General features: G+C 42.7%; 2 protein-coding genes across 12 annotated transcripts in view; one reads left to right on the forward strand and one right to left on the reverse strand.

The window, feature by feature from the left end:
- Nucleotides 1–915: 915 nt before the first annotated feature.
- LOC100470602 (histone H3.3A) lies at nucleotides 916–4,342 on the reverse strand. Its single transcript, XM_002919851.4, has 4 exons — nucleotides 4,188–4,342; nucleotides 3,599–3,736; nucleotides 3,321–3,474; nucleotides 916–3,225 (listed from the first exon to the last, which is right to left on the reverse strand). The coding sequence occupies exons 2-4, from the start codon at nucleotides 3,724–3,726 to the stop codon at nucleotides 3,097–3,099; spliced, it is 411 nt and encodes a 136-aa protein (XP_002919897.1). The 5' UTR covers nucleotides 3,727–3,736; nucleotides 4,188–4,342; the 3' UTR covers nucleotides 916–3,096.
- A 3,641-nt stretch (nucleotides 4,343–7,983) lies between these two features.
- The window catches only part of UNK (unk zinc finger), a 32,378-nt gene continuing 14,920 nt past the window's right edge, over nucleotides 7,984–25,441 (forward strand). For 2 of the 11 annotated variants that reach the window (XM_034640011.1, XM_019800341.2), the window contains exons 1-4: nucleotides 8,014–8,153; nucleotides 11,977–12,231; nucleotides 12,523–12,687; nucleotides 12,813–12,915. In XM_034640011.1, the coding sequence (XP_034495902.1) occupies nucleotides 12,857–12,915 (59 nt within the window). In that variant the 5' untranslated portion in view covers nucleotides 8,014–8,153; nucleotides 11,977–12,231; nucleotides 12,523–12,687; nucleotides 12,813–12,856. Of the gene's footprint in view, nucleotides 8,154–8,799; nucleotides 8,819–8,844; nucleotides 9,168–11,976; nucleotides 12,232–12,522; nucleotides 12,688–12,812; nucleotides 12,916–13,643; nucleotides 15,217–18,710; nucleotides 25,165–25,441 lie in introns of those variants that run through there. The other 9 variants (XM_034640017.1, XM_034640014.1, XM_034640013.1 and 6 more) reach the window with 9 other exon arrangements.

The raw sequence follows: 25,441 nt of genomic DNA on the forward strand, positions 1-25,441 counted from the left end.
ACTGAGGAAGTGAGTGGGAAAGAGTAAATTTCCAGTCCAGCCAGTGGGCTCAGAGCTTGTCTCCTTACACTCGGAGACATCGGTCAGGCAGCAGAGGCCCCAAGGGGTCTGGGGAGGCCTGGCAAGGGGCATGGGGTGGCCCTTGCTGGCGTCTCCCAGAACTACTGTCCTTCTTTCTGGCGGTGTGATGCAGACCAACTCAGTTTTTGTGTACAGGCAGCTCTCTGGTAAGCCGGGTTTGAAGTGCTTGCCTCCCCAGTTTTCTTTTATACCACCTTAAATTTTGTAAATAGGATGTAACTTCCATATGTCGTCTGAATCATCTAGTAGTCTACCAACTGACCAGTTAGGGATGAAACAGGGATATTTTACCGACCCGATAACGTGGGCCCATAGGCCTACATTAAGTGTAACTGCCTAGCAGGGGAGAGGGGGAGTGAAAGGGGACACAGGACAAACAAGTGTGGAGGGAGAGCAATGGCGGTCACCCTCACAAGGATGGACCTGGCTCGTGACCAGCAATTTCAGAAACACCTTCGCTCTTCGGCTACCTTCTGAAGGGCACAGGCTAAGGGCTTCTGGACAAGGGCAACCGATGGTTTGGTTCAGAATCTCCTGGTAACCAGACAGTCAGGATGCTGGCACTTCCAGCTCTCAACTAAACTGGTCTGGCCGAAACCAAGTCCACTGACAGTCAAGAAATGCACTATTAATACACAGGTCCAACAGGCATCACCTGGCACTATCCTAAGCAAATTGTGACACATATCACCTTTCAGAATGGGGGCCTGTCATTACTGAATGCACTCCCCCCCACCCCCAGTGGGAGCCATAAGGCAACCTTCCAGGCACTTCCCAAATGTGAAATAGATGTTATCAATTCAAATGAAGACCATTAAACAAGATAAAATAGTCTCAACTTCAAAAACTTTATTTTTGTCTCATCCATCAAGGGCACAGGATACCTTCATCAGCTCCAGCTTTTGCTTTTCTCCTTACAGATTCTGTTCCATCACCTAAACCCAGGGTTATCCTGTGTGGGCAGCTTCCTAGAACCAAAAGATATTTTTGCCTTCTGGGTTAAGTATGCTCAAGCAAAGTCTGGAAGCACAAGCTGCACTATTTAAAGCAGCAGATTCCCAGCTGCCCAATAAAATCCGCAAACCTCTACGTCAGGATGTAGGGAAGATGTGCTGGAGGAGAAGGTTCAAGTTTCACCCCACTTGGGTTATCACAAATAGTAAACTCAACAAACCGACATCACCACAGTGGAGTCTTGTCTACTTGTCCTCAGACACTGCCAGGTACTTCACAGTACCTTCTACCATCCAGGATCTCAATGTCCTTCAAAAGCATAATGTTGAGATCATCAGAACTGGGAAGTCACTGTTCCAGAGCTAGTTATGATAAACCTTCTAGAAAACCAGTTCGTTACACACTGGACTCCACCTGATGCCTCCCGAAAGCTCATTAACTTGCCAAGAATCAAGTCTATCCTAGTTTGCCTCTCTCCCTAAGTCCCTTGAAATTTGAAACCAAACTTTTTTTTTTTTTAAAAAGGAGCTACTTTATTAGGGCACAACTATCTATCGCTACCAGCTTCAACTACACAGAATACTTGTCTTTGATGACCAGTGGCTCTTGTGCCCATGTCTTGCTGACATCTAGATACTATGCATACAGTAGACCATCACTGGTCAAGAAAACTAGCTTTATATTGAAAAAGCAGCTTAGACCAACAGAGTTCTGTACTTGTGGACTTGTGTTAAAATAACTTGTATAAAGAAATTCATAATTATTTTTGTGTATAAATGCTTCGTCTACCAAGCAAAACCAGGTATAAACTAAGCTCAAACTTCAGGATACAAAGAATCTAGATAATGGTTGTATTTAAGCTCTGTATATTCAATGTAGGTTTTTGACACTTAGTTGAATAAACAAAGTTTATTTGTAAATTTAGTCAACATACATAATTGACCTAAAGACTTCAAAAGAAGGATAATTTTAAAAACCACTTGGAAGGCCATCTCTATAAAGTGATTTCCCCAGGACCGTGTAGCAGATGTAACCTAACTGGATACCATCTTAACTGGCAGAGGTTCAAGAAGCTGGAGTTGTGTGCCCCTCCCCCACAGCAAGTTTACTCTAAGTGTTATTATAATACAAACTCCACAAGGAAAAGAACTTCGGTATTGTTTCCTCTTGGTAGAGAAAAACTCAACCTAGTTATGAGACCAACCACAACACAAAGAAAAGCTGCACTAACTAGTTTAGAATATTATAACAGATGATGCTGGTGTGATTAACTTGTATTATAGTCTAGAGCCCTTATAAATAAAATCCCCCCATTAGTGTTGCATTAATCAGCTAGAGGGTTAGTTAACATGTGGTAGAATGAGGACTTATGCAAGGTATAATTTGCAAAGCATTTTACTATTATGAAAACAAGTGCAGTCTAGTTAGGAGAAAACCAACTGGACTTTAAATTACACACACCTTAATGACAAGACTCCCCACCACATGTGAATGTAAAACATTTAATTTAAAAATGTTGACACTACAATATATAAAATAGCTATTATAAATGCACATAGTGTATTCTATAGCTGCCAGGTTTACTTTTTTTTTTTTCTTAAGGAAACTGTAAGTTACACTGTGGTTAAGACTTGTATCTTCACCCTTGAAAAAGCCCACATTCTATCACAGTGATGTATGGTCAGACTTAACAGCCCCAATTGTTAAACACTTGGATCAAGTCATAACCAGTTTTATTGCAAAAGGACCCTGTACACATTTATCAATTCTAGTACCTTAATAGCTACCCAACAAGTCATTAACATACAGAAACATGCATCATGAGAAGCAAGAAATATCACCCATCCCTTCTGCATATTAGCAACTTGTCACTCCTGAGCAACAGTGCTCACATCACTGAGGTCTGTGAACAGTCACTTTTCGCATTCATCCTGAGTGAAAGATGGAATGACTTAAGTACAAATGCAACATATTATAAACAATTTCTTACAAAAAAAGTCACAAATTAAACCAAAGTATTTTACAGAATTTACTACAAAACACCATAAAAACTGCCTTCACTTAAGCTCTCTCTCCCCGTATCCGGCGAGCCAACTGGATGTCTTTGGGCATGATGGTGACTCTCTTAGCGTGGATGGCACACAGATTAGTATCTTCAAATAAACCCACCAGGTACGCTTCACTGGCCTCCTGTTGAGGACAAGAGCCACACTATTAAACTCTCTTCGTGGAGCAGAAGCCACGCACGAGCCCTCCGGACCCTACTACCGCCGTGCTCGCCTTACCTGAAGCGCGCCAATGGCGGCGCTCTGAAACCTCAGATCGGTTTTGAAATCCTGGGCGATTTCCCTCACCAACCTCTGGAAAGGCAGCTTCCGGATCAGAAGCTCGGTGGATTTCTGGTAACGACGGATCTCCCGAAGCGCTACGGTCCCGGGCCTGCAGCGAGCAGGAGAGTGTAAGCGGACCCCCGGGGACGGACAGCGACCGGGGCCAGCCCCAGGATGCGCTCCCGCACGGGCCAAGCGCCGCCCCGTCATTGTTTTCCTGCCGCCTCGCCTACCTGTAGCGATGAGGTTTTTTCACCCCACCGGTAGAAGGGGCGCTTTTCCGGGCGGCTTTAGTGGCCAGCTGTTTGCGGGGCGCTTTCCCACCCGTGGATTTACGGGCAGTCTGCTTGGTTCGGGCCATTTTCTTTTACCTAAGGAAGACAGCCGTGACTCCGGGGCCGCGGCGCTCGCCCCCCGGGGGTGGAGAGGGGGACGCGCTCGGCGCCCCTGCCCTCCCGCCTCTCCGCGGCGGCAGATGGCCCGGGGCCGCCGCCTCCTCCCCCTCCCCTAATGACTCAGGCTGCGAGGAGCTGCAGCAGCCTCCCCCGGGAGGGGGGGCGCGGGGAGGAGTCACTTCCCCTCCTCGACGGGCGGAGGCCCCGCTTGCCCGGAACCTGGCGTCGGGACCTCTGAATCACCACTGGGAAGGAGGCGGAGACGCGGTTCCGGAACGAAGCCCCAAGGGAAAAACTCCCGGGCCCACACCCGACGCCAGCGGCCCGAGCAGCCCGCACCAGCCAGCACTTCGCTCCCAACGGTTGCGGCCCGCGGCATCAACGGCCGACGGGACCTCGAACCACGAGTAAACCCGCCAACGCTTACCCAATGCCGAAGTCTTAGGCCGCTTCTTCGACCGCCGCGCCGCTCCTGCTGCCCAATGAAGAGCCGCAGCCGCCGAGCAAAGAACAGAAGACCCTCCAACGAACGACCAAACCGCTCTGTGCTCCAAACCCCCCCTTTGCCTCCGGTTTTATACCCACGCTTCACGCTGCGTCTCTGCGTCATAGGGGCCTCATTTGCATACACCAACGACTTTTTCTATTGGCGGGAGCTTTCGCCGACGCGCTGACATCCCCGACACAAAAGCAGTGCTTCGGCCCTGCTCCCGGATTGGTGGGCATCTAGGCCGCTGATTGGCTGTTAAAGTGGCCTGATGATTGGATGAATGCAAAGAGGAATGGACGAATCAGAGGTTAGCACGAAGCGGCTCTTCTGATTGGATAAAATGAAGCTATGTTTGGATCCTTCCCTTGGTTCCAAAGCTCTACAATAGAAAGTCAATGCAAATGAATTGCATTGGTCTCTATCAGGACTTCAGGGTCCGGATGGGTAGGAAACTAACCAAACTCGCATCTCGCTAATAAAATGCAGGAGGAGAGGTTACTTCAAAGAAATTCTTGTAAATATTTCCCAATGTAAAATAAAATGTGTTCCCTGTGACTATTTACTTTCACATTTTCATGGTGATGTACATAGTGCAAAACAGAATTAGAATTCAGCAAATCGTATTATACCACCAAGTATTTTATATACCACGCATGTACATTTTAACCAAAAAACAATTCTTTTGTTTGGTGATGTAGGTAGGGGTAAATAGTAGGCACAAAAAAATATGTCAATATATGATTTTTATAAGTGCTGTTTTGTATGTTCTTAGGCTATCACAAAATACTTCGTGATTTCAATAGCTTAAAGAAGTAACCTACTAAGCAACATATTTTTGAATTATGTAATTCAACTGAATGAAATGACTACAGCCAAAATGAAAATAGTCCTAGGACAGCATTTGCATGTCCATGAAGAATAAATGAAAGAAAACTAAATTAAATATATGCACTTGTATTTAATGGTATATTCTCATAGGTATTACTTCTAAGAAACACGACAAATCTATAAAATTGGTAATCCCTACCTTTGCCTAAGTAAATGTCTTTGATGGATTGTAATGTTAGTTCTCCTAATGATACAGGTATATAAAATACGAAAGCAGGGTAAAGTTTAAGACCAGACAAACAAAACTCAGAAAATTGAAATAGAGCTTTGTGCATTTTATTCCATAGCTCCTACTCTGGGTTTACTGATTTTTCCCCACTGAATATTTTAAATGATCAAAACAAAAAAGTAGCAAAACCATGTACACGTAGATTTCAACTCAAATAATTTTTATACATAAATACAAATACCTCAAAAATTTACTTGTGTCATCGAAGGTCTGCTCTCAGTATCAGACTGAGAGCAGACCTTCGATGTGGGGAGGGGAAAACTGCATAATATGAAAAAGCTGCTATGGTAAAAATGTCTTTGACTTAATCTTTGTTATCAAATTCCTCTCATTCCAGCCCTCTCAATCTTAACAGGCACAATTTGTATTTAATTATCACATACTTAAACTTTTACGTGATTATTTGGTCAACTTTGATTTCTGCCTTCTGCCCAAAGTTTTCAGTAGGGGAGAAATTAAGTTTTCTGTTTCGTTCATGCGATGCTGAGAAACCAAGATGGAGGTACTTGCCCTGTCCTCAGAACCTGAGTAAAGCTAAGAATCAGGGCACTGGTTAGATCCCACACAAAAGGCTCTCAAATGTTCTGGGATGTAGCCAGAAAAATACCCTGTTAATATATTTTTTTGACTGCCCAAATAGCCTGGAGAAGGAATGGGTTCCTAAGTTAACAACTCCTTCGTATTCCAAGGATTTTCTAAAAGATCCAGAATCCTGTCTGTCCCAAGCCTCCAGAGGACAGACACTCCAGTTTCGTTTTTTGTTTTTTTGCTTTGTTTTGTTTTGTTTGCAGTTTGGCTAATTACTAGAGGAGAACTCTTTGCTCCCGCAGAAACTAGGTATAGATTTACATTTATCCACTTAAAGGACGATTAGTGGGAATAGTTTGTCCTTCTTACTCGGCAGTCATGCAGGTTTTTCTTTTTCCTAAATTGGGAAAGGAGAAGAAAAGCAACACAGGAAATGGGAAAGAACTAAAAATGTTTATACAATCAAAACAATGTAGAATGTGATATAGTCTACTGTCCTAGTTCCTTTTCTGCCATGGGCTTGCTGAGTAACTCTGTGCAAGTTAGCTCTGAGTTTCGGTTTCCTCTTTTGTAAATTAAACAGTTTGGATGATATCATCTCCCAATTTTACCAGTACACACTCATTCTGAAGCTTACGGTATAGGCTTATTTAAAGCCTAGTGCTATGGACTATATTTCTTCATTCAAATCACACTCAGGTATTTTGGGAATAACATATAAACCAATTACGTGGATTTAATAACAGGGTTAAAGCAATAAACTACAACTTTTATTTGTCCTTTTGGAATTTTTCATCTTCACACGCCCCTAGTGGCTAAACAATTGATTTGGCCTGTTTAGGAAATACCAGTTTCTCAACTTTGTAGGCTGACAATTTGGCTTCTGATCTGAAGTTACTCAGAACTAAATAAAGTAAGTGTCATTCTTAAACATTAACAATTTTCCATTCACCCCACCCTCCCTCACCCTTAAGGTTATTGGGAACGTTTCTCTTTAATGTGACAATCATTAGTTAACTTATCTAATCAAATATAAATCAGTCTTAAAAACAATGGATTTAAATAGATTCATTATAAAAAACAAAGTTAAATGACAAGTGTTATATCTATGAAGAACTTTGTAAAGGGGGAATTGGCTTGACAAAAGCCACAGCGTGAAGAACGTCGCCCGATTTGTGGGAAGCGGGGTCAGAAAACAGAAAAGCTGACGTCCAGCGCAGGAAACTGCAGTGGATTATAAATTGCACCCCCTATTCAAACCCAGGCTCTGCTTCTGGACACTACGCGACACTTCTCAGCACCCCTGCAACTTGCCAGCGTACCTGAGACTATTCTAGACGGAGATTAAATTCGTCCTTGGCCCCTAATGCACTGGAAACAAGTTGGTCAGGCCAGGTGTCGAGTTGGGAAGGGACCCAAGTCGTGGAGTTCCAGGTTTCAGGGTTGGTAAAGGTTTACAGAGCGCCTCAGCAAAGACGCGGGAACAGAGTATTGGGTCGCGTAGCTCTACGTTAGCAAAGATCTCTCAAGCTGACTTCTAGCAGTCAGACTTTCCTTCATGCCTCCCCAGTTAGCCTGCCCGCAGAAATGAAGAGAATGTTGGCGGACTGCAGGTGCCTGCAGCACAAAGGCCTAGAGCCATGAACGGACAACACAGACTTTGAAGCACTGCTGGGCCCAGCATCAGCACTGAACCGAACCTCTACTGTCTGGTGGCGAGATAAATATTACACTGTTGGTGGTGAAATTACACTTGGGCTGTTTCACAGAAGTCGTTAGGGCCTCTCTAGCTCTGGGCCCTTTCTACTCCAGAAGCTCCAGTTTCAAAGAACGCTCCCCTACGAAACTGGAAATGCACTGGTAAGAAAGAGAAACACGGCGGGACTGCAATCCCCACAAGCCGTGGCGGGCCCTCAGCATCCGGGACACCGTCTGCAAGGATTCCTGGGTATTGTGGTCCATTCCTTTGGCAGCAACCCTCTGCCGACGGTAAAATTCCAGACGAACCGAGGACCACAACTCCCAGCAACCCTTGCTGCCATGCGGGGGGTCTTCACGTTCTCGTGGCGCGGCGCAGGCGCACTGGGTCCTCGGCGCGGACCGCGCAGACTGAATAATAAAAGGGGAGCGGCGAAGAGGCAGGAAGACAGGACCATGTCGAAGGGCCCCGGGCCCGGCGGCTCCGCAGCTTCCTCGGCGCCCCCGGCCGCTACCGCTCAGGTGCTGCAGGCACAGCCCGAGAAACCGCAGCACTACACGTACGTAGAGCCCCCCCCCGCCGCGCGCGCACGCCTGACGTCAGCGGCCAGCGTGAGTCACGCGCGCAGGGAGAGCGCGAGGCGGCCTCTCCCTCCCCCCTTCCTCCTCCGGCCCGGCCCAGACCGGTTCCAACCTGCTGGGGCCGGTCCCAACTGCCTCCAACTGCCACCAACCCCTGGTCGGGCCGTGGGGCGGGAAAGCCGGGCCCCGCCGCTGAGTGGGGAAGGCGGGAGTGCGGGGTGCGGAGAGCGCACATCTCAGGCCAGGCCTCTAAGGCCTAACTGTTCTCAGACCGTAAAACCACAGTATCAGGCCCTTGCGGGGCGATAAGAAGCCCAGCACAGAACCAGGAGAGTGCCTCGCGGGCCAGCCCCAGAGCCGCTGCGAATGACGGTTGGCACGAGGTTCTGTCAGGCGCCCCGCGTTCCGTGCCCTGGAGGCCTTTTGTGTCTCTGAAGCCCGTATGCTGTCTGTGGAGGCCCCTCTTGCGTGGAACTCGCTGGGACAGCTGACTCGGCCTAAGTCGGGGACCTCGAGGGCGATGGGGCCCGAGCGTGTCTTCAGGCCCAAGCGAAGTACGCTAGCAGAGGGAGCCCCGACGCTCACACCGCAGGAGTCCAGTAGATGGAAAACCCCCTCCCTGGGAATCTGAGTGTGTCTGAGTGTAGGTCCCTGCCTTCTCCATGTGTCCTTTCCAGCATGTTGGGGGACCACCTACTGCTAGGTTCTTCGGAGAAAGAAAGCCTGCAGAGGCGGGCCCTCCTGTTCAGCAAAATGTTGGTTTCCATTTTAACACCCCCCCCCCCCCCCCGCCAGTGCTCTTAGAGCGCCTCCCATCCGCTCGGGGCTCCCAGTGCTGTGCGTATTTAGAAGGACCCCCAGATGGACCTGAGGCTTGCAACCCTTAAGAGCCAGCCAGTAATGCCGCCTGGTGAGCCCAGACTAGGAAGCCTCTATTGGAGTAGAAGGAAGCAAAACTAGGTAGGAGGAGCTCCTGTTTGTCGCTCACCGAAGTAAGCCCCATTGGGAAACTTCTGGGATTGGGGGACATGGATTTTAGGAAGCGTATTGGTTTCTTTGTGAGATTCCCTGCTATTGGTTGAAATAAGTTGAAGCTTTTTCTTGGCTGCAGTCCGACTCGTGTTAACTATTACTTTTCTATTGTGGCCATTGCTTTGCGGGTCCTTTCTCACTAGGGTTCTTTCTGCCATTCTTCCATCGGTTTTGGTGAAATGATCTTATCTTAGAATACTGATCAGTTGAATGGTGTGGTCAAGCAGCAGTATGGTTTTGGTTTGTAAATCTACAAACTTCCCATAATTGGAACTTCTTTATACTGTGGCTGCTCGGATCATATTTTTCAGTAAAATACATATAGTACTTTGGGTAATGTTTCGGCAACCTCCGTATGTTGTGTTGTCATTGAGTGTATTGTGTAATCTGTATTAGAAGGGTTTTCTTACCATTTTGAATTGACATGAAACAAGTCAACATCTGTGTAAATGTTTATGTCTGAGGTTTTGTCCTGTTGATGCTTATTTAAAATCTGTCTTTCCATTGCTTGTGAGGTAAGTGCAGAGTAATCAGTCTTAGCTCTTGAGGTGGCTTAGTAATCAACAGAAGTAAATGAAATGAACGCCCAAGCTTGATTGGGAGATTGGAGGTTGTAGGTGTTGCATCTTTTTATTTCCTGTTAACTGTTCATTTGCGTAATTGTTTATGTTTTTACCTCCAAAAATCAGAGGTAGACATGCGTTGTCTTCCTTGGTAGATTTATGGGCTTTCAGAAGCTGTGACGATTTGGAAAACTTCATTCCCTTTTCATCCCAGGTCTTAGGAGCGCAGGGAGTTTGAGGATACAGATGATGCACCTGTACACTTATTGGCACTTTTTTTTTTTTTATGAGGTAAACCCATTTGTTACCCTTGGAGGTTAGACCACAGGAATATTTTTATTTTTATTTCAATATTTACTTTAAAATTTTGAGCTGGCCAGCATATTTTAAATTCTCACTTGCAGCATGAATTTCCAGAATTTGTACCAGTCTGAATATGGTCTTATATAGTCCATAGATCCCTTTGTGGAATACAGATATAAACCGTTTGTTTTTGTTTTTTGTATATCTGTATTTTTTTTTACCGCTTATTTTATTTTTTGCTTTTTAAAACTTGTACATAAATTACACTAACCATGTGTTTTTTATGCCTATTCTTATTTGAGATTATGTGATATGCAGTAATCGTTGCAATAATCCAGAAGAAATCTGTTAAAATTGAGTGCCACTTGGGGCACCTGGCTGGCTCAATCAGAGCATGTGACTCTTGATCTTGAGGTTATAATTTCGAGCCCCACGTTGGGTGTAGAGATTACTTAATAAATAAACTTTAAAAAAAAGTTTTAAAACCGAGTGCCACTCATCATAATAGCAGACAGTCTTGGCAAACGTGGTTGAGTCCACCAAAAACAAATAGTGCCTTTCCATAGGCTTGCCTTCTTGCCCCACAAATAAAGTCCTAGAATTTGAGCTCTTTTTCCTAAACCAAGAGAATTATTCATAACATAGTTTGAATGATAATTTTGTTGGTTTTTTTCCCCTAAACTCATGAATAATCTTGCTTTAGGAAAAACTTTGAAATAATCCTTTTAGCAAATTGGTACAGTAAGCACTTGTGCTAGACCTGAGGAATCCAACCCTTTAGAAAATGGCTATATTAGAATTTCCTCTTACTCAGCTCCAAGTATTTGATTAGCATGCAGTAAAATGATAATGTGCATGTATTAGTCCTCTTCCAATACAAGAATCACCTGACATCTTGCTAGATAATTTGTCCTTTTATTTGACAAAGACTGAATTTAATCCACCTGTTTGCAGAACACGTCCATCTTGTATATTAGAAGAGTTTTATAAAAACAGATTTAAGAATGGGAAATTTTGGAGCAATTACGTTTCAAAATGTATCTACGAATTTAGCTAACTTTGGATTTTTTACTGTATAACAATTACATTTATTAAAAGTATATAGTTGAAAGGTAACCAGAAAAAAACCTGCCTTCCAAAATATCCAGGTTTCTGCCTCATTATTTTGACCCTATAAGAAGATGTAAGCCTTAAAGACATTAGATCATTTTTGGATTCCTTTACTTGCAGTTGATTCTCAGACTTCTTAATGCCCTTGGGATAAAGGAAAATGAAATTCTAGTTTAGTGAAGGTTTTTTGGAGTTTTTCTGGCCACTGGGTGATTTCTTATAGGTAGAGGATAAATGCTTTATAGCCTCATCTATCCAAGGGTCATTTTTTTTTTTTTTAGGACTGTTTCCTGGGCGTCTTTAAACAGGGATAATGTAGTACTACTTCCATAGATAACTGTTTTGAGGCAAATTTGTTAATTTATGCATTGTATAAATGCCATGAACTTTATTTGATTTCATTTGATTGTGTTTTGGGAAATCCAGGAAATGAAAATGTATTTAAATCATTATTGCAAATTGCAATAAAATTGTAAATACATTACTGGAGTACAACTTGTTGCACAACAGAAGTCACTGGAAGCGTTGCTAGGCAACCTCAGAAAGCATGAGTTAAATTACCAATAAATATTTCTGGATCTTGTTTACTTGTTTATCAAGTAGAATTAATTTCTTACAGGACAAAAATTAAGAGCTCGTTTTGGTCTTCACTCAAGCCCACAAAATCCCCATTAATAATGAAGTGCCCATGCTAAGGGTAGAGTCAAGTGTAGCACCTAGTTGATATTTGCTTTGAAAGTAATGATTAAAATGAAGATTTGCTTAATGGTTAAGTTTTTTTGTTTTAATCCAGCTATGTTAGATACTAAAGAAGGCTTCCCCACAATCCATTTGCATCTGCTTTGACTGGTGGTTTCTATCAACCTACAAAGACTGACTTATTGGTGAGGGCAGCTGGACAACTCTGAGAGCAACTTAGAGAAATCCATCTTGGGCACACTCTATAAAGGAGCTCCTTCTCTGGAAATAGCACCCCAGATAAGTGCACAAAAGCAAGACACCCTCGTGGACCTACTTCCTCCCGCTTTCAACACCCTGATGCCTGAAGGTGAGGTCTCCTTCCTGTGTGTCTTAGAAGCCATGAGCTCACTTAGGTAATGAGAGCCCGGCAGCAGCCGAGCACCACACATCTGCAGGCTTTCCTAACAGACCTTTGCCTAAAGGTTGTTTTTCTCATTAGGAGAGGCTCTAGGTCATAAGAATGGTAAAAGTAAGGTTGCATTTAAAGCTACGTTACTTTAAATACTGGACTGGTGTAGGGATTATTTTCCCGTACGGGGCAGTATTTACTTAATGATTAAGTTTTTCGTTTTGTTGTTGTTGTTTTTTTTTAATCCAGCTATGCTTGATACTAAAGGAGGTTTTCCCACATTTGCATCTTCTATATTTTGAAATTGCAACTATGGACAGTTATGGCTAATCCTAGTAGATTGTCTTCCCTTCTTTTAACATCTTGGATGAATTTGGGGCACACTAATGTGTTAAGTGAAGATGGATGTTGAATGTAAGTTTCTCTGCCATTCTTAGCCAATATATAAAAATTATGTTAGTGTAATTGCTAAAAATGCCAAGAATTTGGGTTCAGTATCCTTCTGGACAATGTAGCTTTCTTGTTTTCTTACCATATAGATACTGTGTAGATTCACACCAGCCAGCCATCTTAAAATACCTGCATGGGCCACAGAGATATCTGCGGAGAAAGTATGGGTAAAATCAGTGCATATGACGATAGGTATGGGGTTTATTTTTGGGGTGATGGAAATGTTCTGGAATTAGATAGTGGCAGCAATTCTACAATGTGGCGAATATATTAAGAACCACTGAGAGATGTACACTTTAAAATGGTGAAATTTTTTTGTTGTATAAATTACATCTCAATTATTTTTTTAAAAAGCATTTAAAAAAAATCGGTGTTTAAGAGTCTGTCAGGCTCATACGGCCTATCAGGGCTTGGCAGCATCGTTTGGTATGGGAAAGCCTACAGTTTGTGAAAAGCTCCTTGGTGCCCCTTTTCCAGCCTTCTCAATGGCTTAGTCCCTGTGTATCTATTCTAGGTGAATGCCCCCATGTTCTAGGTCTGTGGAGATGCTTTTGAGATAAGAAGTGAATACTCAGCAAGTTTGAGACTCCTAGTTGTTGGTAGTTGTACTTCAAATTGTCTCTGAATTGACAGCCATTATAAGGAACAAGCATATTTTCCCCAGTGCCTTTGTAAAAATGAATTGAGCTTCCTAGGGCGGGCGGGAGATAGAAAGTTGCTGTTCTTGCTAAAATGTAATGAATTCCATTCTCAGGTATTTTATGGTTATTTTAATGTTCACATTGACATTTCTTTAAGGACAGGACACTTGTTTTAGGCATTTTAAATTATATCAATGGCTATAATATTTCGAATAATCACAGATTTTTTATAATTTCTCTATACAATCCCTCAACTTTCATCCCTTTTTTCTTTACCAGTTTGTAGAATTTGACAGCAGTATCAAGAGCTGATGAGGAAGAGAAGATGGAAAGGAGTCTAGCGACTTAAAAATCTCATAGCGTTCTCTGTGAGGTGACCTTTTTCCAATTGGGGACTCAACTTATTTAGGAGATAAAGAAGATACTCAGGCCTGTGGTAGTGTCATCATGTCATATCTGAGCTTATTGAAATGTTTCATCCCTTATTTATATCACAGTTTACTTTTTGTGTTCCTAAGTCGACTCATTTATTTCCTAATAGTATTTGAAACACCATGTGGCCTCCGTAAGTCCTAATAAATTGACTTCTAATGAGGAGGGGAAAGGCCCATGTGCCCACCTTCCTGTAAAATTTTGTCATTGTCCCAAAACTACCCCCATTGAGGAGATGTAGATATGCTCAGGAAAGAAAAGGTTGAGAAAACTTTTGGCCTGGTGTTTTATGACTTAAAATTTCAAATAGTAGTTTTTATATGTAAGTTTCTATTAATACTGGTAAGAACGTTACTATGTTTTTTTGATATAACTTTTACGGCTTAGAGGTGCCAAGTATTTGGTAGCCCACCACATTAGGACTTGTGTAAATCAGTCTGTCCAAGTATAACATAAATTAGAAGCCCGTACTTGTATTTTCTTATTTTAAAAAACCCCCAAACTTAAATTTTATAATTGAACTAAGAGTACTTTGTAATGAATATATAAAATGAACATTAAATTTCCAGTAGAGCATGTTAAAGTTAACATTTGTTTTTTATTTTTAGTAACTTATTTTGTGATTATTGTAATTATGGCCTGTTAAAAACTCCCTGACATATTTTGAACAGCTTCTAGAGAGTCACTTATGCTTATCTACTATTACTCTTGTTTTTCTTTTTAGCTCAATTAAGAAAAGCATAGTTAACAGCGCAGTGTTTTAAGAGTACTAACTCCAGGGTCAGACTGATTGGGTTAGAAGCCCAGCTCTGTCACTTACTAGCTGTGGGACCTTAGGCAAGTGACTTTCCTCTTTCTATGTCAGTTTCCTGAGGATACCAGTGGTCCTACCCCATGGAATTGTTACGAGGTCTAAGTGAGTTAATATATGTAAAGTGCTTAAAATAGCACATGGCATTTAGTACAGTGTACCGTTCTTATCAATATTTGAACAAGGCCCAAGTTACTGCTTTCAGTTGCATTGCTACCTCCTTCAACAGCCAGATGCTGCTTTAGCTACATCTCCCCTAAATCGGATTCATCAGTTCCTGGGGCACATGTGGGTCAGTGTCATCTGCAGAGAGCACATTCCTCTTCTCCATATCCATTCAAATTTTACTTCAGTTGCCATTCTTCCAGGAGCCTCTGTCAGGCTACCGGCATCTTACATGATGGATTTGAGTTATGAACTAAATAGATCTCCTCTTACCGGGTCAAAGACTGTTTTACAGAAAACAGTGTTCAAACGTATATACTCGAACATTAATCAAATTGGGTTTTTTTCAGGCCAGGAAAACTGAATCAAGTCAAGGTGTTAACTTAAGGAAGAGTGAACCAGGGTTTTCAGTACTCCTCACATACATTCTCCACAATCAGTGATGTGAGTGAACCTTCTATGAATTTTCTGTCTTCAGTTTACCAGTTCCAGAATCTTTAGGTCAAGGGTGCAGTCCTGGAAAGAAGGAAGCAGGGACATGTAGGACTAGCTGCCAGCATTGTATCATTCATGGCTCTTGTTAGTTCTCCGGGCCAGGATGGCTCACAGGTGTCAGATCTTTCCCAGTGAAGAGTGGGCTGCAATCATTTACCTAGGGGTGGATCCCCCACCCGAAAGCGTTTGCTTTCATAAGTGCCTGTAGTACTTATAACTGCGGGTTCCTGTGTATGTTTCTGTGTATTAGGATAATTCTGTTTTATCCAGAAGGTTCCCACTGGGTCTAAGGCCTTATTATATGGTTCTGGCTAAAAGTAAGTTACAGAATCAAGGCCTACCTTAAATGTTCACACCCACTCAGAAATTCATTAGAAGCTTACTTTATGTGCCTGAATAATACTATCTGAGCTTGCTTTTCTGCCAGAGAGAATGTTTAAACCCTTGAAATTTGGAAACCAAATCTCTATAGCCTTATAGTGCTTTTTTGGAATTGTCCAAATATTTACCAACCAAATTTTAGCTTAGTCTTGTTTTTATAAGCCATTTGCTGTAAATAAAATTTACAAAGGAGAGGGGGCACTCGAGTGGCTCAGTTGGTTGAGCATCTGACTCTTGGTTTGGGCTAAGGTCATGATTTCAGGGTCATGAGATCAAGCCCTGCCTGCATCGGGCTCTGCGCTCAGCGCAGAGTCTTCTTGAGAGTCTCTCTCTCCCTCTCCCTCGTTTTCTTTTTCTCTCAAGTAAATAAAATCTTAAAAGCCATTTGCTGGCAACTCCCACTGATGTGGTTATTGTTACATAGGTATATGGTTTCTGGGTTGCCTTTGGTGTCAAAACAGAATGTGTATGTATATCTTTATAAACAACATAGAGGGGCGCCTGAGTGGTGCAGTCGTTAAGCGTCTGCCTTTGGCTCAGGGCGTGATCCCGGCGTGATGGGATTGAGCCCCACATCAGGCTCCTCCGCTATGAGCCGCCTTCTTCCTCTCCCACTCCCCCTGCTTGTGTTCCCTCTCTCACTGGCTGTCTCTATCTCTGTCAAATAAATAAATAAAATCTTTAAAATATATATATATAAACAATATAGAACTAATAATTTATCTTAAGCTCTTCAAAAATTGGGAAAGATTTTCAGCAAATTGTAATAAATATATATATATGATTGTGTATGTGTGTGTATTTGGATAAGTAATTTAGAATTCTTAATCTACTGTTTATCAGCTCGTATAATATCTTCCTTGGACTTAAAAAGTCTTTTATTTTTAAACTGAAAAATGAAGAATTTTGATAAGCCATGATCTGGGATTTCTGCAACTAAATTTTTTTTAGGAGTTATGTATGGGTAGGTTAATATGAATATGCAAAGCAGATTACAGATAAGTATCATTTGAGTCTTTGCATATTACAGTGTGATGTTTGACAATGACTCCGGAAGTTGTTTGGTTTTGTTTTGTTTGTTTGCTTCCCTCTTTGTTGCAGAATCCTATCAAGTTTTGGTTAGATTTCAATAAAGAATGTTGAACAGCAGGGGTGCTGGTTGGCTCAGTTGGTATAGCATGTGACTCTTGATCTCAGAGTCCTGAGTTTAAACCCCACATTGGTTATAGAGGTTACTTAAAAAAAAAAAAAAATTGAAGAACAAGACCATTTTTTGCATTTTCAGATTCTGTTTCCATGGTAAAACTTGTACATTGCTTGAAAAAGATGAAATATAGTTTTTATGAGACTGGCTGTAATAAAGAGGAGTATTTGTGGCTTATTAGAGATGCGGGCACATCACATTTCCCATGTGAGCCTTGTGAACAGTGATTTGACTGGCCAGGAGAGCAGCAGAGCTCCCCAGGAGCAGGTGCTTCTTCATGGTCCTCCAAGTTCATGACCTCCAGGTTGGGGGGTAAGGGGGTATCTGGGGTTTCTTCCGTTGGCTCAGTCTCTTGCCTGTTGTCCCCTTTTTGTTGGGCTCACAGGTTGCTGTTCATTGTGTGTATTGGGATTCATCAGGTCTTCAACAAGTCTGGTGTTGCAGCACCATCTCCTGTTGCTTCTCCAGAGGCTGTCACTGTGTTGCTTATTTGCCTTTTTACTCAGATCTAATCATTTCTGCATATGTGTCCAAATCAGGTTCTACAAATCACAAACTAGATGACAGTCTACTAGTTATTTACTTTACAAAAATATTTACCACAGTTCACTTTTTTTTTTTTTAAGATTTTATTTTTATTTATTCGACAGAGGTAGAAACAGCCAGCGAGAGAGGGAACACAAGCAGGGGGAGTGGGAGAGGAAGAAGCCAGGCTCATAGCAGAGGAGCCTGATGTGGGGCTCGATCCCATAACGCCGGGATCACGCCCTGAGCCGAAGGCAGACGCTTAACCGCTGTGCCACCCAGGCGCCCCCACAGTTCACTTTTAACTTAAAGGAACTCTTCTGGCTTATTAGCAACATCTTTCATTTAATTTTGGATCAGGATAGATTCCCTGTCAAGTTGTCCTTAATATTGTGGATTTCTTTCCCAACAGAAAGATTTTTTTAATTCTAAAAGTTACTAATCACAATTCAATAAAGAAAAGTTAAGATAACCTCTTAAATCAGTAATACTGGATGTATTTTCTCTTCTAGCCCCCCCCCCCACCAGTTATAGTCTGGTGACATACTTCCATAATTTTTCTTGATATATCTTTGGTTTGTACCCAGTTTTTCCAAATAGTCATCATAATACCCCTTAGTTTTTGGAGGAAACAGAAAAAGGAATTTAATATCTCTCTAGCGATCTCCACACATTCCCAGGAATTACAGAGCAAGCCTGGTTGCTTTTCTAGTCTGCATGTGAATCTGATCTCAAAATTAGCGCTCAGGGTGAGGAACAAGGCTGTGCAGACATTGTGGGGAAGGTGGCTAGAGAAGTTACTGGTTTATTAATTGCTGGGAGAAGCACATAAATCAGAGATTGGAATTGCTTCTGTTTTGCTGGGTTAGTGTATAGCTGCTGTGGACCAAGCTTTTACAACTTGTGAAGCTCTATGCCTTTGCTTTTTCTTGTACAAACCTATCTTGAATACCTGCTATGAGCCAGCTCTTGCAGAAGTACAGAAATGATAGACATGGCTACATACAAAGCAGTCGAAATCAACTGTTATAGGGGCTCTCTGGGCTGTGTTCATACCTTGTAGTGGAAACATGGAAGGAGGTGATTAACCCCAGTGGGCTGTGTCAGGGAACCCTCATGTGGAGAAGCCAAAAGGGTGATCCAGACACCGGGAGCAATATGATCAAAAGCGTAGAGATGTGTGGGGCGCCTGGGTGGCACAGCAGTTAAGTGTCTGCCTTCGGCTCAGGGCATGATCCCGGCGTTATGGGATCGAGCCCCACATCAGGCTCCTCTGCTNTGCTTCTTCCTCTCCCACTCCCCCTGCTTGTGTTCCCTCTCTCGCTAGCTGTCTCTATCTCTGTCAAATAAATAAATAAAATCTTTAAAAAAAAAAAATGTAGAGATGTGAAGGGAGGGTTGTGGTGTGTTGGGGGATACCAACTCTTCAGAGCAGAGGTTGGCAAACTACAGCTTATAATGCCAAATGCAGCTTGCCACCTGCCTTTGTATGGCCTGTGATCTGAGAATGGCTTTTACATTTTTAATGGTTGAAAAAGAATCGATATTTCATGACACATGAAAATTATATGAAATTAACATTTCAGCATCCATAAATAAAGCTTTAATGGACCCCCCCCATTGGTTTACCTATTGTCCAGCTGTTTTTGCACTATAACTGCAGGATTCCATAGTTGTGAGAGGCTGTACGTGGCACTCTTCTCACTTAGTATTGCTGTTCAGTGTACTACAGACAGCAAGGACACCGTTACAACTTGCCAGTGTCTCCAGTGCTGTGTGTATCAGTGCACCACAATGTTTCATTTATTCCTTATTACCAGTGCCTGCCAGTCCTGTTAGAGCAGGCGAGGAAGAGAAGAATGGGCTTGGAGTGTCATGTTTTTAGGGTACGGCGGAGTGTGAATTCTTTTGTTACCAAATTAGGTGGCAGAGCCGTCTTTAGTAAAGAGCTGTGCTGTGAAAGGACCCATCCACATTACTAGACTAAAGAGTTGTCACGGTAGTTCCAGTGTGTAGGAAGGAAATGGTCGGAAAAATTAGATAAAGGGCCTGTTTCATTACAGCAGGATTTCTTCACAAAAAGGAAAATGAGGCTATGACTGGAGTAAGTTTCTTGAGTGGCTCATTGATTAGCTGAGCAAGGAAAGCCATTTACTGATACTGATGATAGTGAATTACATTGTGTGTGATTGCAGCAGCTGAAGAAATGCGTCGTGAGCAAACAGACTTGTTTAAAAGTGTTAGCCTTTCATCAAGAACAACTTCTCAAAATGTGCAAGTCCTTGGGAGGAATAGCAGTAGTCAAAATACCAGGCCAGTGATTTCATGTGGTTTTCCTCGGGCTCTTGATGAGTCAACAGATGCCACTGTTACTGTTTAGTTGGTTTCTTCATGGAGTCAGTGCCTCATTTGAAGTGACTGAAGAATTAGCATCAATGAACAGTCTAGTTGAAACAATGACAGCTGAGAATATTTTCAAAAGGGTTAAGGAAAAACTCAGTACAATCTGAAGTATGATCTGCTAATATCTGTTACAGCTGATGATGGTAAGAATGTGTGTGTGGAGCAGAAAAAGATTTAATTGTACAAATTTACAAAGCTTATGAAAATGTAAGGTGTGTAAAGCCTGTGGTTATTGATCACATTATTCATCAGCAGGTACTCTGCAGAAAAATATTGAATCCATCATGTTAATTGAACTGCTGGAATCAGCAATGAACTTTACTACCTCTTGTGGACTTCACCATGATAATCAATTCCATGAATTTTTGTAGAGAAGCTGAATATTCTGGCATGCCCTACTACACAGTAGTTTGATGGTTTAGCAGTGGTAAAGTTTTCTTGTAATTTTCTGAGTTCAGGGCTGATGTTGAAATTTTTCTGAATGAGAAGAATCATTCTCAACCACTGTTCTTGAATGCTGAATAGCTATGGAAATTGGCTTTTGCTGCAGACTTGATAAGGTTTCTTAATGACTTCAGCCTAAAATTACAATGCAAACAGCTTCTTTTGCAAACCTTAAATTGTAGTAAAATTATTTCAACAACTAATGTTTGAATCATAAGTCATGTCAAGCTACTTTATACACTTCCTGCGTACTGTCAAAAGTTAAAGGCAAGATTTCCATTCCTATACAAAGTTACTGTGGATATGATTTCTAAACACAAACTATAGTTCTAGCAGTGGTTTTGCTGCTTGGTGTGAATGCAAAAGAAATTTCTTTATTTTGGAATCCATTTACCTGGGCCAGTAAGGAGTTTACATCAAACCTTCAATTGGAAGCGATTAAAAGGCAACTATCAAGACTCTAATAGAATTCTATAGATGTCTTCTAAGAGAAGAATGTGCTCAATTAAAATCACGCTTGTAGAATGTTAACAGCATTTGGTAGTACCTGTCTATGTGAAAAGACATTTTCAAAGATGAAATCTGTAAAATCTTATAGAATCTGCATTAACAGATGAACATTTGTAATCAATTTGATGAAAGGGACCTTAACTCTACAAATGTTATCCATCCCCCCAAATCTGATCTTATTAGTAGAACCTCTACAAAAATTGTAGCCAATTACTAGATTTTGAATTTCATCGATAAAATGTGTAAGTTTGTTTCCTCTTGTTCTGTAAGTACGTATTATCCTCAGTTTGGCCTCTTGGCCCGCAAAGCCTAAAATACTCACTAACTGGTCCTTTACAGGAAAAGTTTGCTAACCCTGCTCTAGAGTGTGGTTGGTTGTTGGGGAGGGAGCAGGTCAGTTGCAGCAGGGCAGGTAGAGTCAGAGTGAGGCCTTGTGACACACTATTCCGTGGGGGACTAGAAGAAGCCGTGGGGGATGAGATATGGATTAGAACACCAGCTCCTTTCTCCCCATTGCTTCTAAACTTACATAGTTTTTCTGTTACCTCTGATACTTTTCTGTTTATTCAGTTTGTTTAAATTCTCTTCACACTTCTCCCCAGAAGAGAGTGAAACACCCAAACTGATAAATCTATTACGTGAGACAACTTGGAATAGGATTTAAAGTTTAGCTGGAAATTGAACTGGTAGCAGTTTAGCACTTGATTTAACACCTCCTTCAGGGTGATGTAACTTACTGAATTTATTGTTAATCCCTTATGTGCCATCGCTGTTAGTGGGGCAAGTGATTGAATTTAGATTTCCAATAGCCTGCTTTTTGCTGTTACTTAGAGATTTGGAAAATAAAAATCCAATAAATGTTGAAAATGTCATTTGATTTTTTTTAAATGTGGTTGCATATATGTGATTTTAAAGGTTTTAGGGAAAAGCATTAATAGTTGTGTAAAGCGGTTTAGCAATATGATAGGTACATTATGATTATATATGTGTAAAAATACCAAGAGAAGATTTACCAAAAGGCTAACATTAGTGATGGGATTAAGGGCGATTTTGCCCTTTTGTCCATTTTCCAAAATATTTGTAAGTGGGTGTGTGACTTTCATAATAATCTTTTACATTTACAAATAAACCATTGCTAGGATAATTAATGTGATGTCCTGAAAAGGAGTGAAAGGTAGCTTTGATGTAAGCTCAGCCGTCAGCAGACATGAAGGTGCTGCTTAGTAAAGGTGAAGCTCTGAGCAATTCAGTGTCCATCCCTTCTTCCGGTTGAAGGCGTGGCTTTCTCTGACAGAGCTCTTATTTGCCCAGGGCCTGTATGGTTTCTGGACTCATTCTGGCCATAGTAGTTCACCAAGCCTTGCAGTTTGGAACTGTTCTATGTTACTAGCTTTTACTCTTGAGGGCAGATATTCCTGGGAGATGGGAGTGTGAAGAACTTAGTTGTGTGGCCTTGTGCCTACCCCAGAGCTTGGAAGGGGGAGTGAGTAGTTGGTGTGTCTTCCCTACTCAGACCCCAGGACTTCTAGGGTTTCCTGAGAGTTGGTTGAATTAAAGAGTGAATTTCAACTGACTCTTTAATTTCTTAGATCTTGAACTTTCAGAGCCTTAAGATGAAGAGAAGGATTGGAGCTTAACAGTGACAGTTGTGCATGTCCATTGAAAATTTGTTTCATTTCAATCCATGAAAATAGAAGTCATTTCTAAGTGCTTTTCTCCTTGCCTTCTGGGCACTGCATTGCCTCTTAGCACAGGGTCAGAGAGGGAGAGAGGGAAATTCTGAACAAACATTTCAGTTCCTAGGTAGCAGATGGTACAGTTCCATTCATGATTTTAGCAAAAAGTTAGAAATTTCTCTTCTCTGATTGTAGTTGGTCAAAAGTGGGCTCTCTGGCTGCATAAAGTTGGTCACTCAGCCCCTTCTCTGATGAGGGGCTTTTCTGCAGGACACTGCCCTGCAGTTGCCCTGCAGGTTTCCTGCAGTGTAGTCCTTTTCACAAGGGAATGGGGATTAGGCTTTCACCTCTCAGTGCTCTGCCTGCTGGCAGCATCATAAAGCTGTTGGTATTGCTTTGTGGGCTTTGCCCTTTCTGTGAGTTCATTTCTTGTATTCATTCAGTAAACTGTATTTGGTTCTTACTTGCTGTCAAGGATTTGATAATCTAGTAGTAGAGAAAAATATATAGATTATTAATATGCATTGCAGGATAAAGGCTATAAAAATATCTACAGAACATGCTGGCAAAACCTGGAGATTATAACTTTTAGCTGGGGCAAGGGCAGAAAGGGGAGGATGGGTGGAAGTCAAGGAAGGTAACATGGAGGTGCTGGCATCAGATTTATTACCATTGAATTCAGCCTTGAAAGATGTCTACAGGTAAGGAAGGGGACAGAAACAGGGAAGTTAAAGATCTATTTGCAAGGACTCCAGTTTTAGTAGCTAGAATGGAGAGGAATCAAGGGAAATAAGGCTGGAAAAAAATATTGGGCCAAATGTTTAGGGCCTGGAATGCCAAGCTGAATAGTTGGTGCTTATCTGGAGCTACTGGGGGGAAGCTAAAGACTTTTAAGAAAGTGAGAATTAAACTTGGGCTGTAGGAAGAATAAACAAGTGCTGTGTAGTATAAATTGGACAAAGGAGAGGCTGGAAGCAAAGAGACTGGTTTATCAAAAAGTACCAAGTCCCTGGCCTACGACTTAAAGTGAGATAATTTGTTGCCTATGTCTGTCCTCTGTGGCATCCCTGCCAGCCAGAGCCCTGGTGGAGCCCTGGTATTTGCGTGTGGCACTGTGGACATGGCTGCCCCAAGCAAGCAGGCTTGCCAAGACTCCTTCTCCAAGAGGACAGACTGTGCCCGAAGTCAGGGTGACCACATCTTAGAGTTCTTCCCCATGCTGCTTCCTGGTTTTTTACTGAGGCACTGATACCAAGCAGACGGACACTACTCAGGGTTGGCAGATTTAGCAAATAAAAAGACAGGATGCTAGTCAGATTGGAATTTCAAATAGTGGATACATTTTTATTATCAGTGTGCCCCATGAAATACTTGGTTTATCTGAAATTCCGATTTAACTGGGTGTCCTATATTTAATCTGACAGTCCTAATCACTCTTCACTCTTCTCTGCTCCTGGCTCTGGATTCTGCTTCCTTCTCTTCCGTTTTCCATCTCTTACCTCCTGAGTTAATCTCCTAGTGGGTCCAGAGTCAGATGGAGTATGTGATGCCCAGGAGGGATCAGCCTAGTAGTTTGGAGGGTGGGTGTCCCATCTCAGTGCCAGGGTTTGGGATGTGTGCAGCACGAGGTACAGCTTTCTAACCAGACAGGAAGAAAGACCTTGTGTTCCAGTGCCAAAAGGGACAGGAGAACATCAGGCCCTAGGGAGACTTCCAGGTTTCTGCCCAGTGTCTCCAAATGTACCTGGGACCCAGAGATGATGTCCCTGCAATTTGGCGGCTCCTGCACCTCACCTTATCCTCCTTTCCCCTTTTCAGTTCCTCTCTACCCCACTTACATCCCACAAAAGTACTTGGAGCTCATGGACCCAGACATATTCTCATAAGCTCATACTTAGCCCTTTGCCTAAAACATCCTTCCCACATTCTTTACCCACCAGCACCTCCCCATTTCCCTTCCTCTCCCAGCCTGGGCCCCATGCTTTGGGTTTGCAAGGATCCCTCAGCAAACCTCCTTTATAACCTTTTCCATATTTGGTTGATTCTGCCTGTTACTTGTGTGTCTGTCCCATGAAAGTATGGGCTTCCAAGGGCAAGGACCTGCTTCTTCATTAGGGTCCTCAGTGCCTGCTACCCTGCCTGCAGCTACTAGATGCTCAATAAATATGTGCTGAATGAATAACAGACTCTATTTGGAAGTTTTACTGTCCTTTAAACCTTTATTTGTGTTCCTCAGGGAGCATCCAGCTCCAGCTTTCCCTGGCCCAGTACATACACCTGGACACTTCTCCATACTTCAAGGCGGAGAGGATTTTTCAGCACTTTCCATTAACATTAAAGAAAACTTGTCTGGAAAGTCTCAGCCCTCAACCTACCTGTCTCTACACCTTCTATATGCCCAGACTAGTAAGGCCCCAAGTATCCTGGCATGAGCCACATTCTCTCACCATTGTCCCATGCCTTCTAGCTTCATGTGCTACGCCAAGCCTGGACAGTTACTTCAGGTCAGGTTGTTCCCTCTGCCCCCTTCTGCACACAATCTTCTGTGCCTTCTGGAATCCTCTTCATTGCTGGCATCACATGCCCTCTATCAAGCCATTTGTTGCCTGCATTGTTAGGGCTTAAGGAAATGAATAAAGAGAACTGCACTGCCTTCCTGTCCCTGCTGTGTAGGGGCTCCCAAGTCTAAGACACCCTCCACCTGGATACATAGAGTGAGCAAAAACACAGATGGATGGCATGTTCTGTAAGGGGGTAAGTGGGTCTGGGGCCCTCCTCTGGGTGGTGCATGGGAGAGTCCTGTGTTGGGTTCTCTTGGCTATTACATGCAGAGTAGAGGAACAAAGGTTGGGAGGAGGCCAAAAGGACAGTGCCCCCAAGTCCCCAGGTTAGTCAGGACGTAAACAGCCGCAGCTGCTGCAGGTACGCAGTTGTGAGACCACTGTGGGCAGGCAAGGCTGGGAGCGAGAGTCTCTTCAGATGCTTCTGTAAAAGGAGCTCCTTCCCAGGCACTAACCTGTGTGGTGCTAGG

The sequence above is a fragment of the Ailuropoda melanoleuca genome, chromosome 13, assembly GCF_002007445.2.
Source record: "Ailuropoda melanoleuca isolate Jingjing chromosome 13, ASM200744v2, whole genome shotgun sequence".
NCBI classification, from domain to species: Eukaryota; Metazoa; Chordata; class Mammalia; order Carnivora; family Ursidae; genus Ailuropoda; species Ailuropoda melanoleuca.

Excerpts from the sequence above, each read along its gene's own strand:
- LOC100470602 (XM_002919851.4), bottom strand. The coding sequence starts at position 3,726 with ATGGCCCGAACCAAGCAGACTGCCCGTAAATCCACGGGTGGGAAAGCG. Across the intron at positions 3,475-3,598 it reads AAAAAACCTCATCGCTACAG|GCCCGGGACCGTAGCGCTTC; the intron begins GTAGGCGAGGCG and ends TGCTCGCTGCAG. Across the intron at positions 3,226-3,320 it reads CCGCCATTGGCGCGCTTCAG|GAGGCCAGTGAAGCGTACCT; the intron begins GTAAGGCGAGCA and ends TGTCCTCAACAG.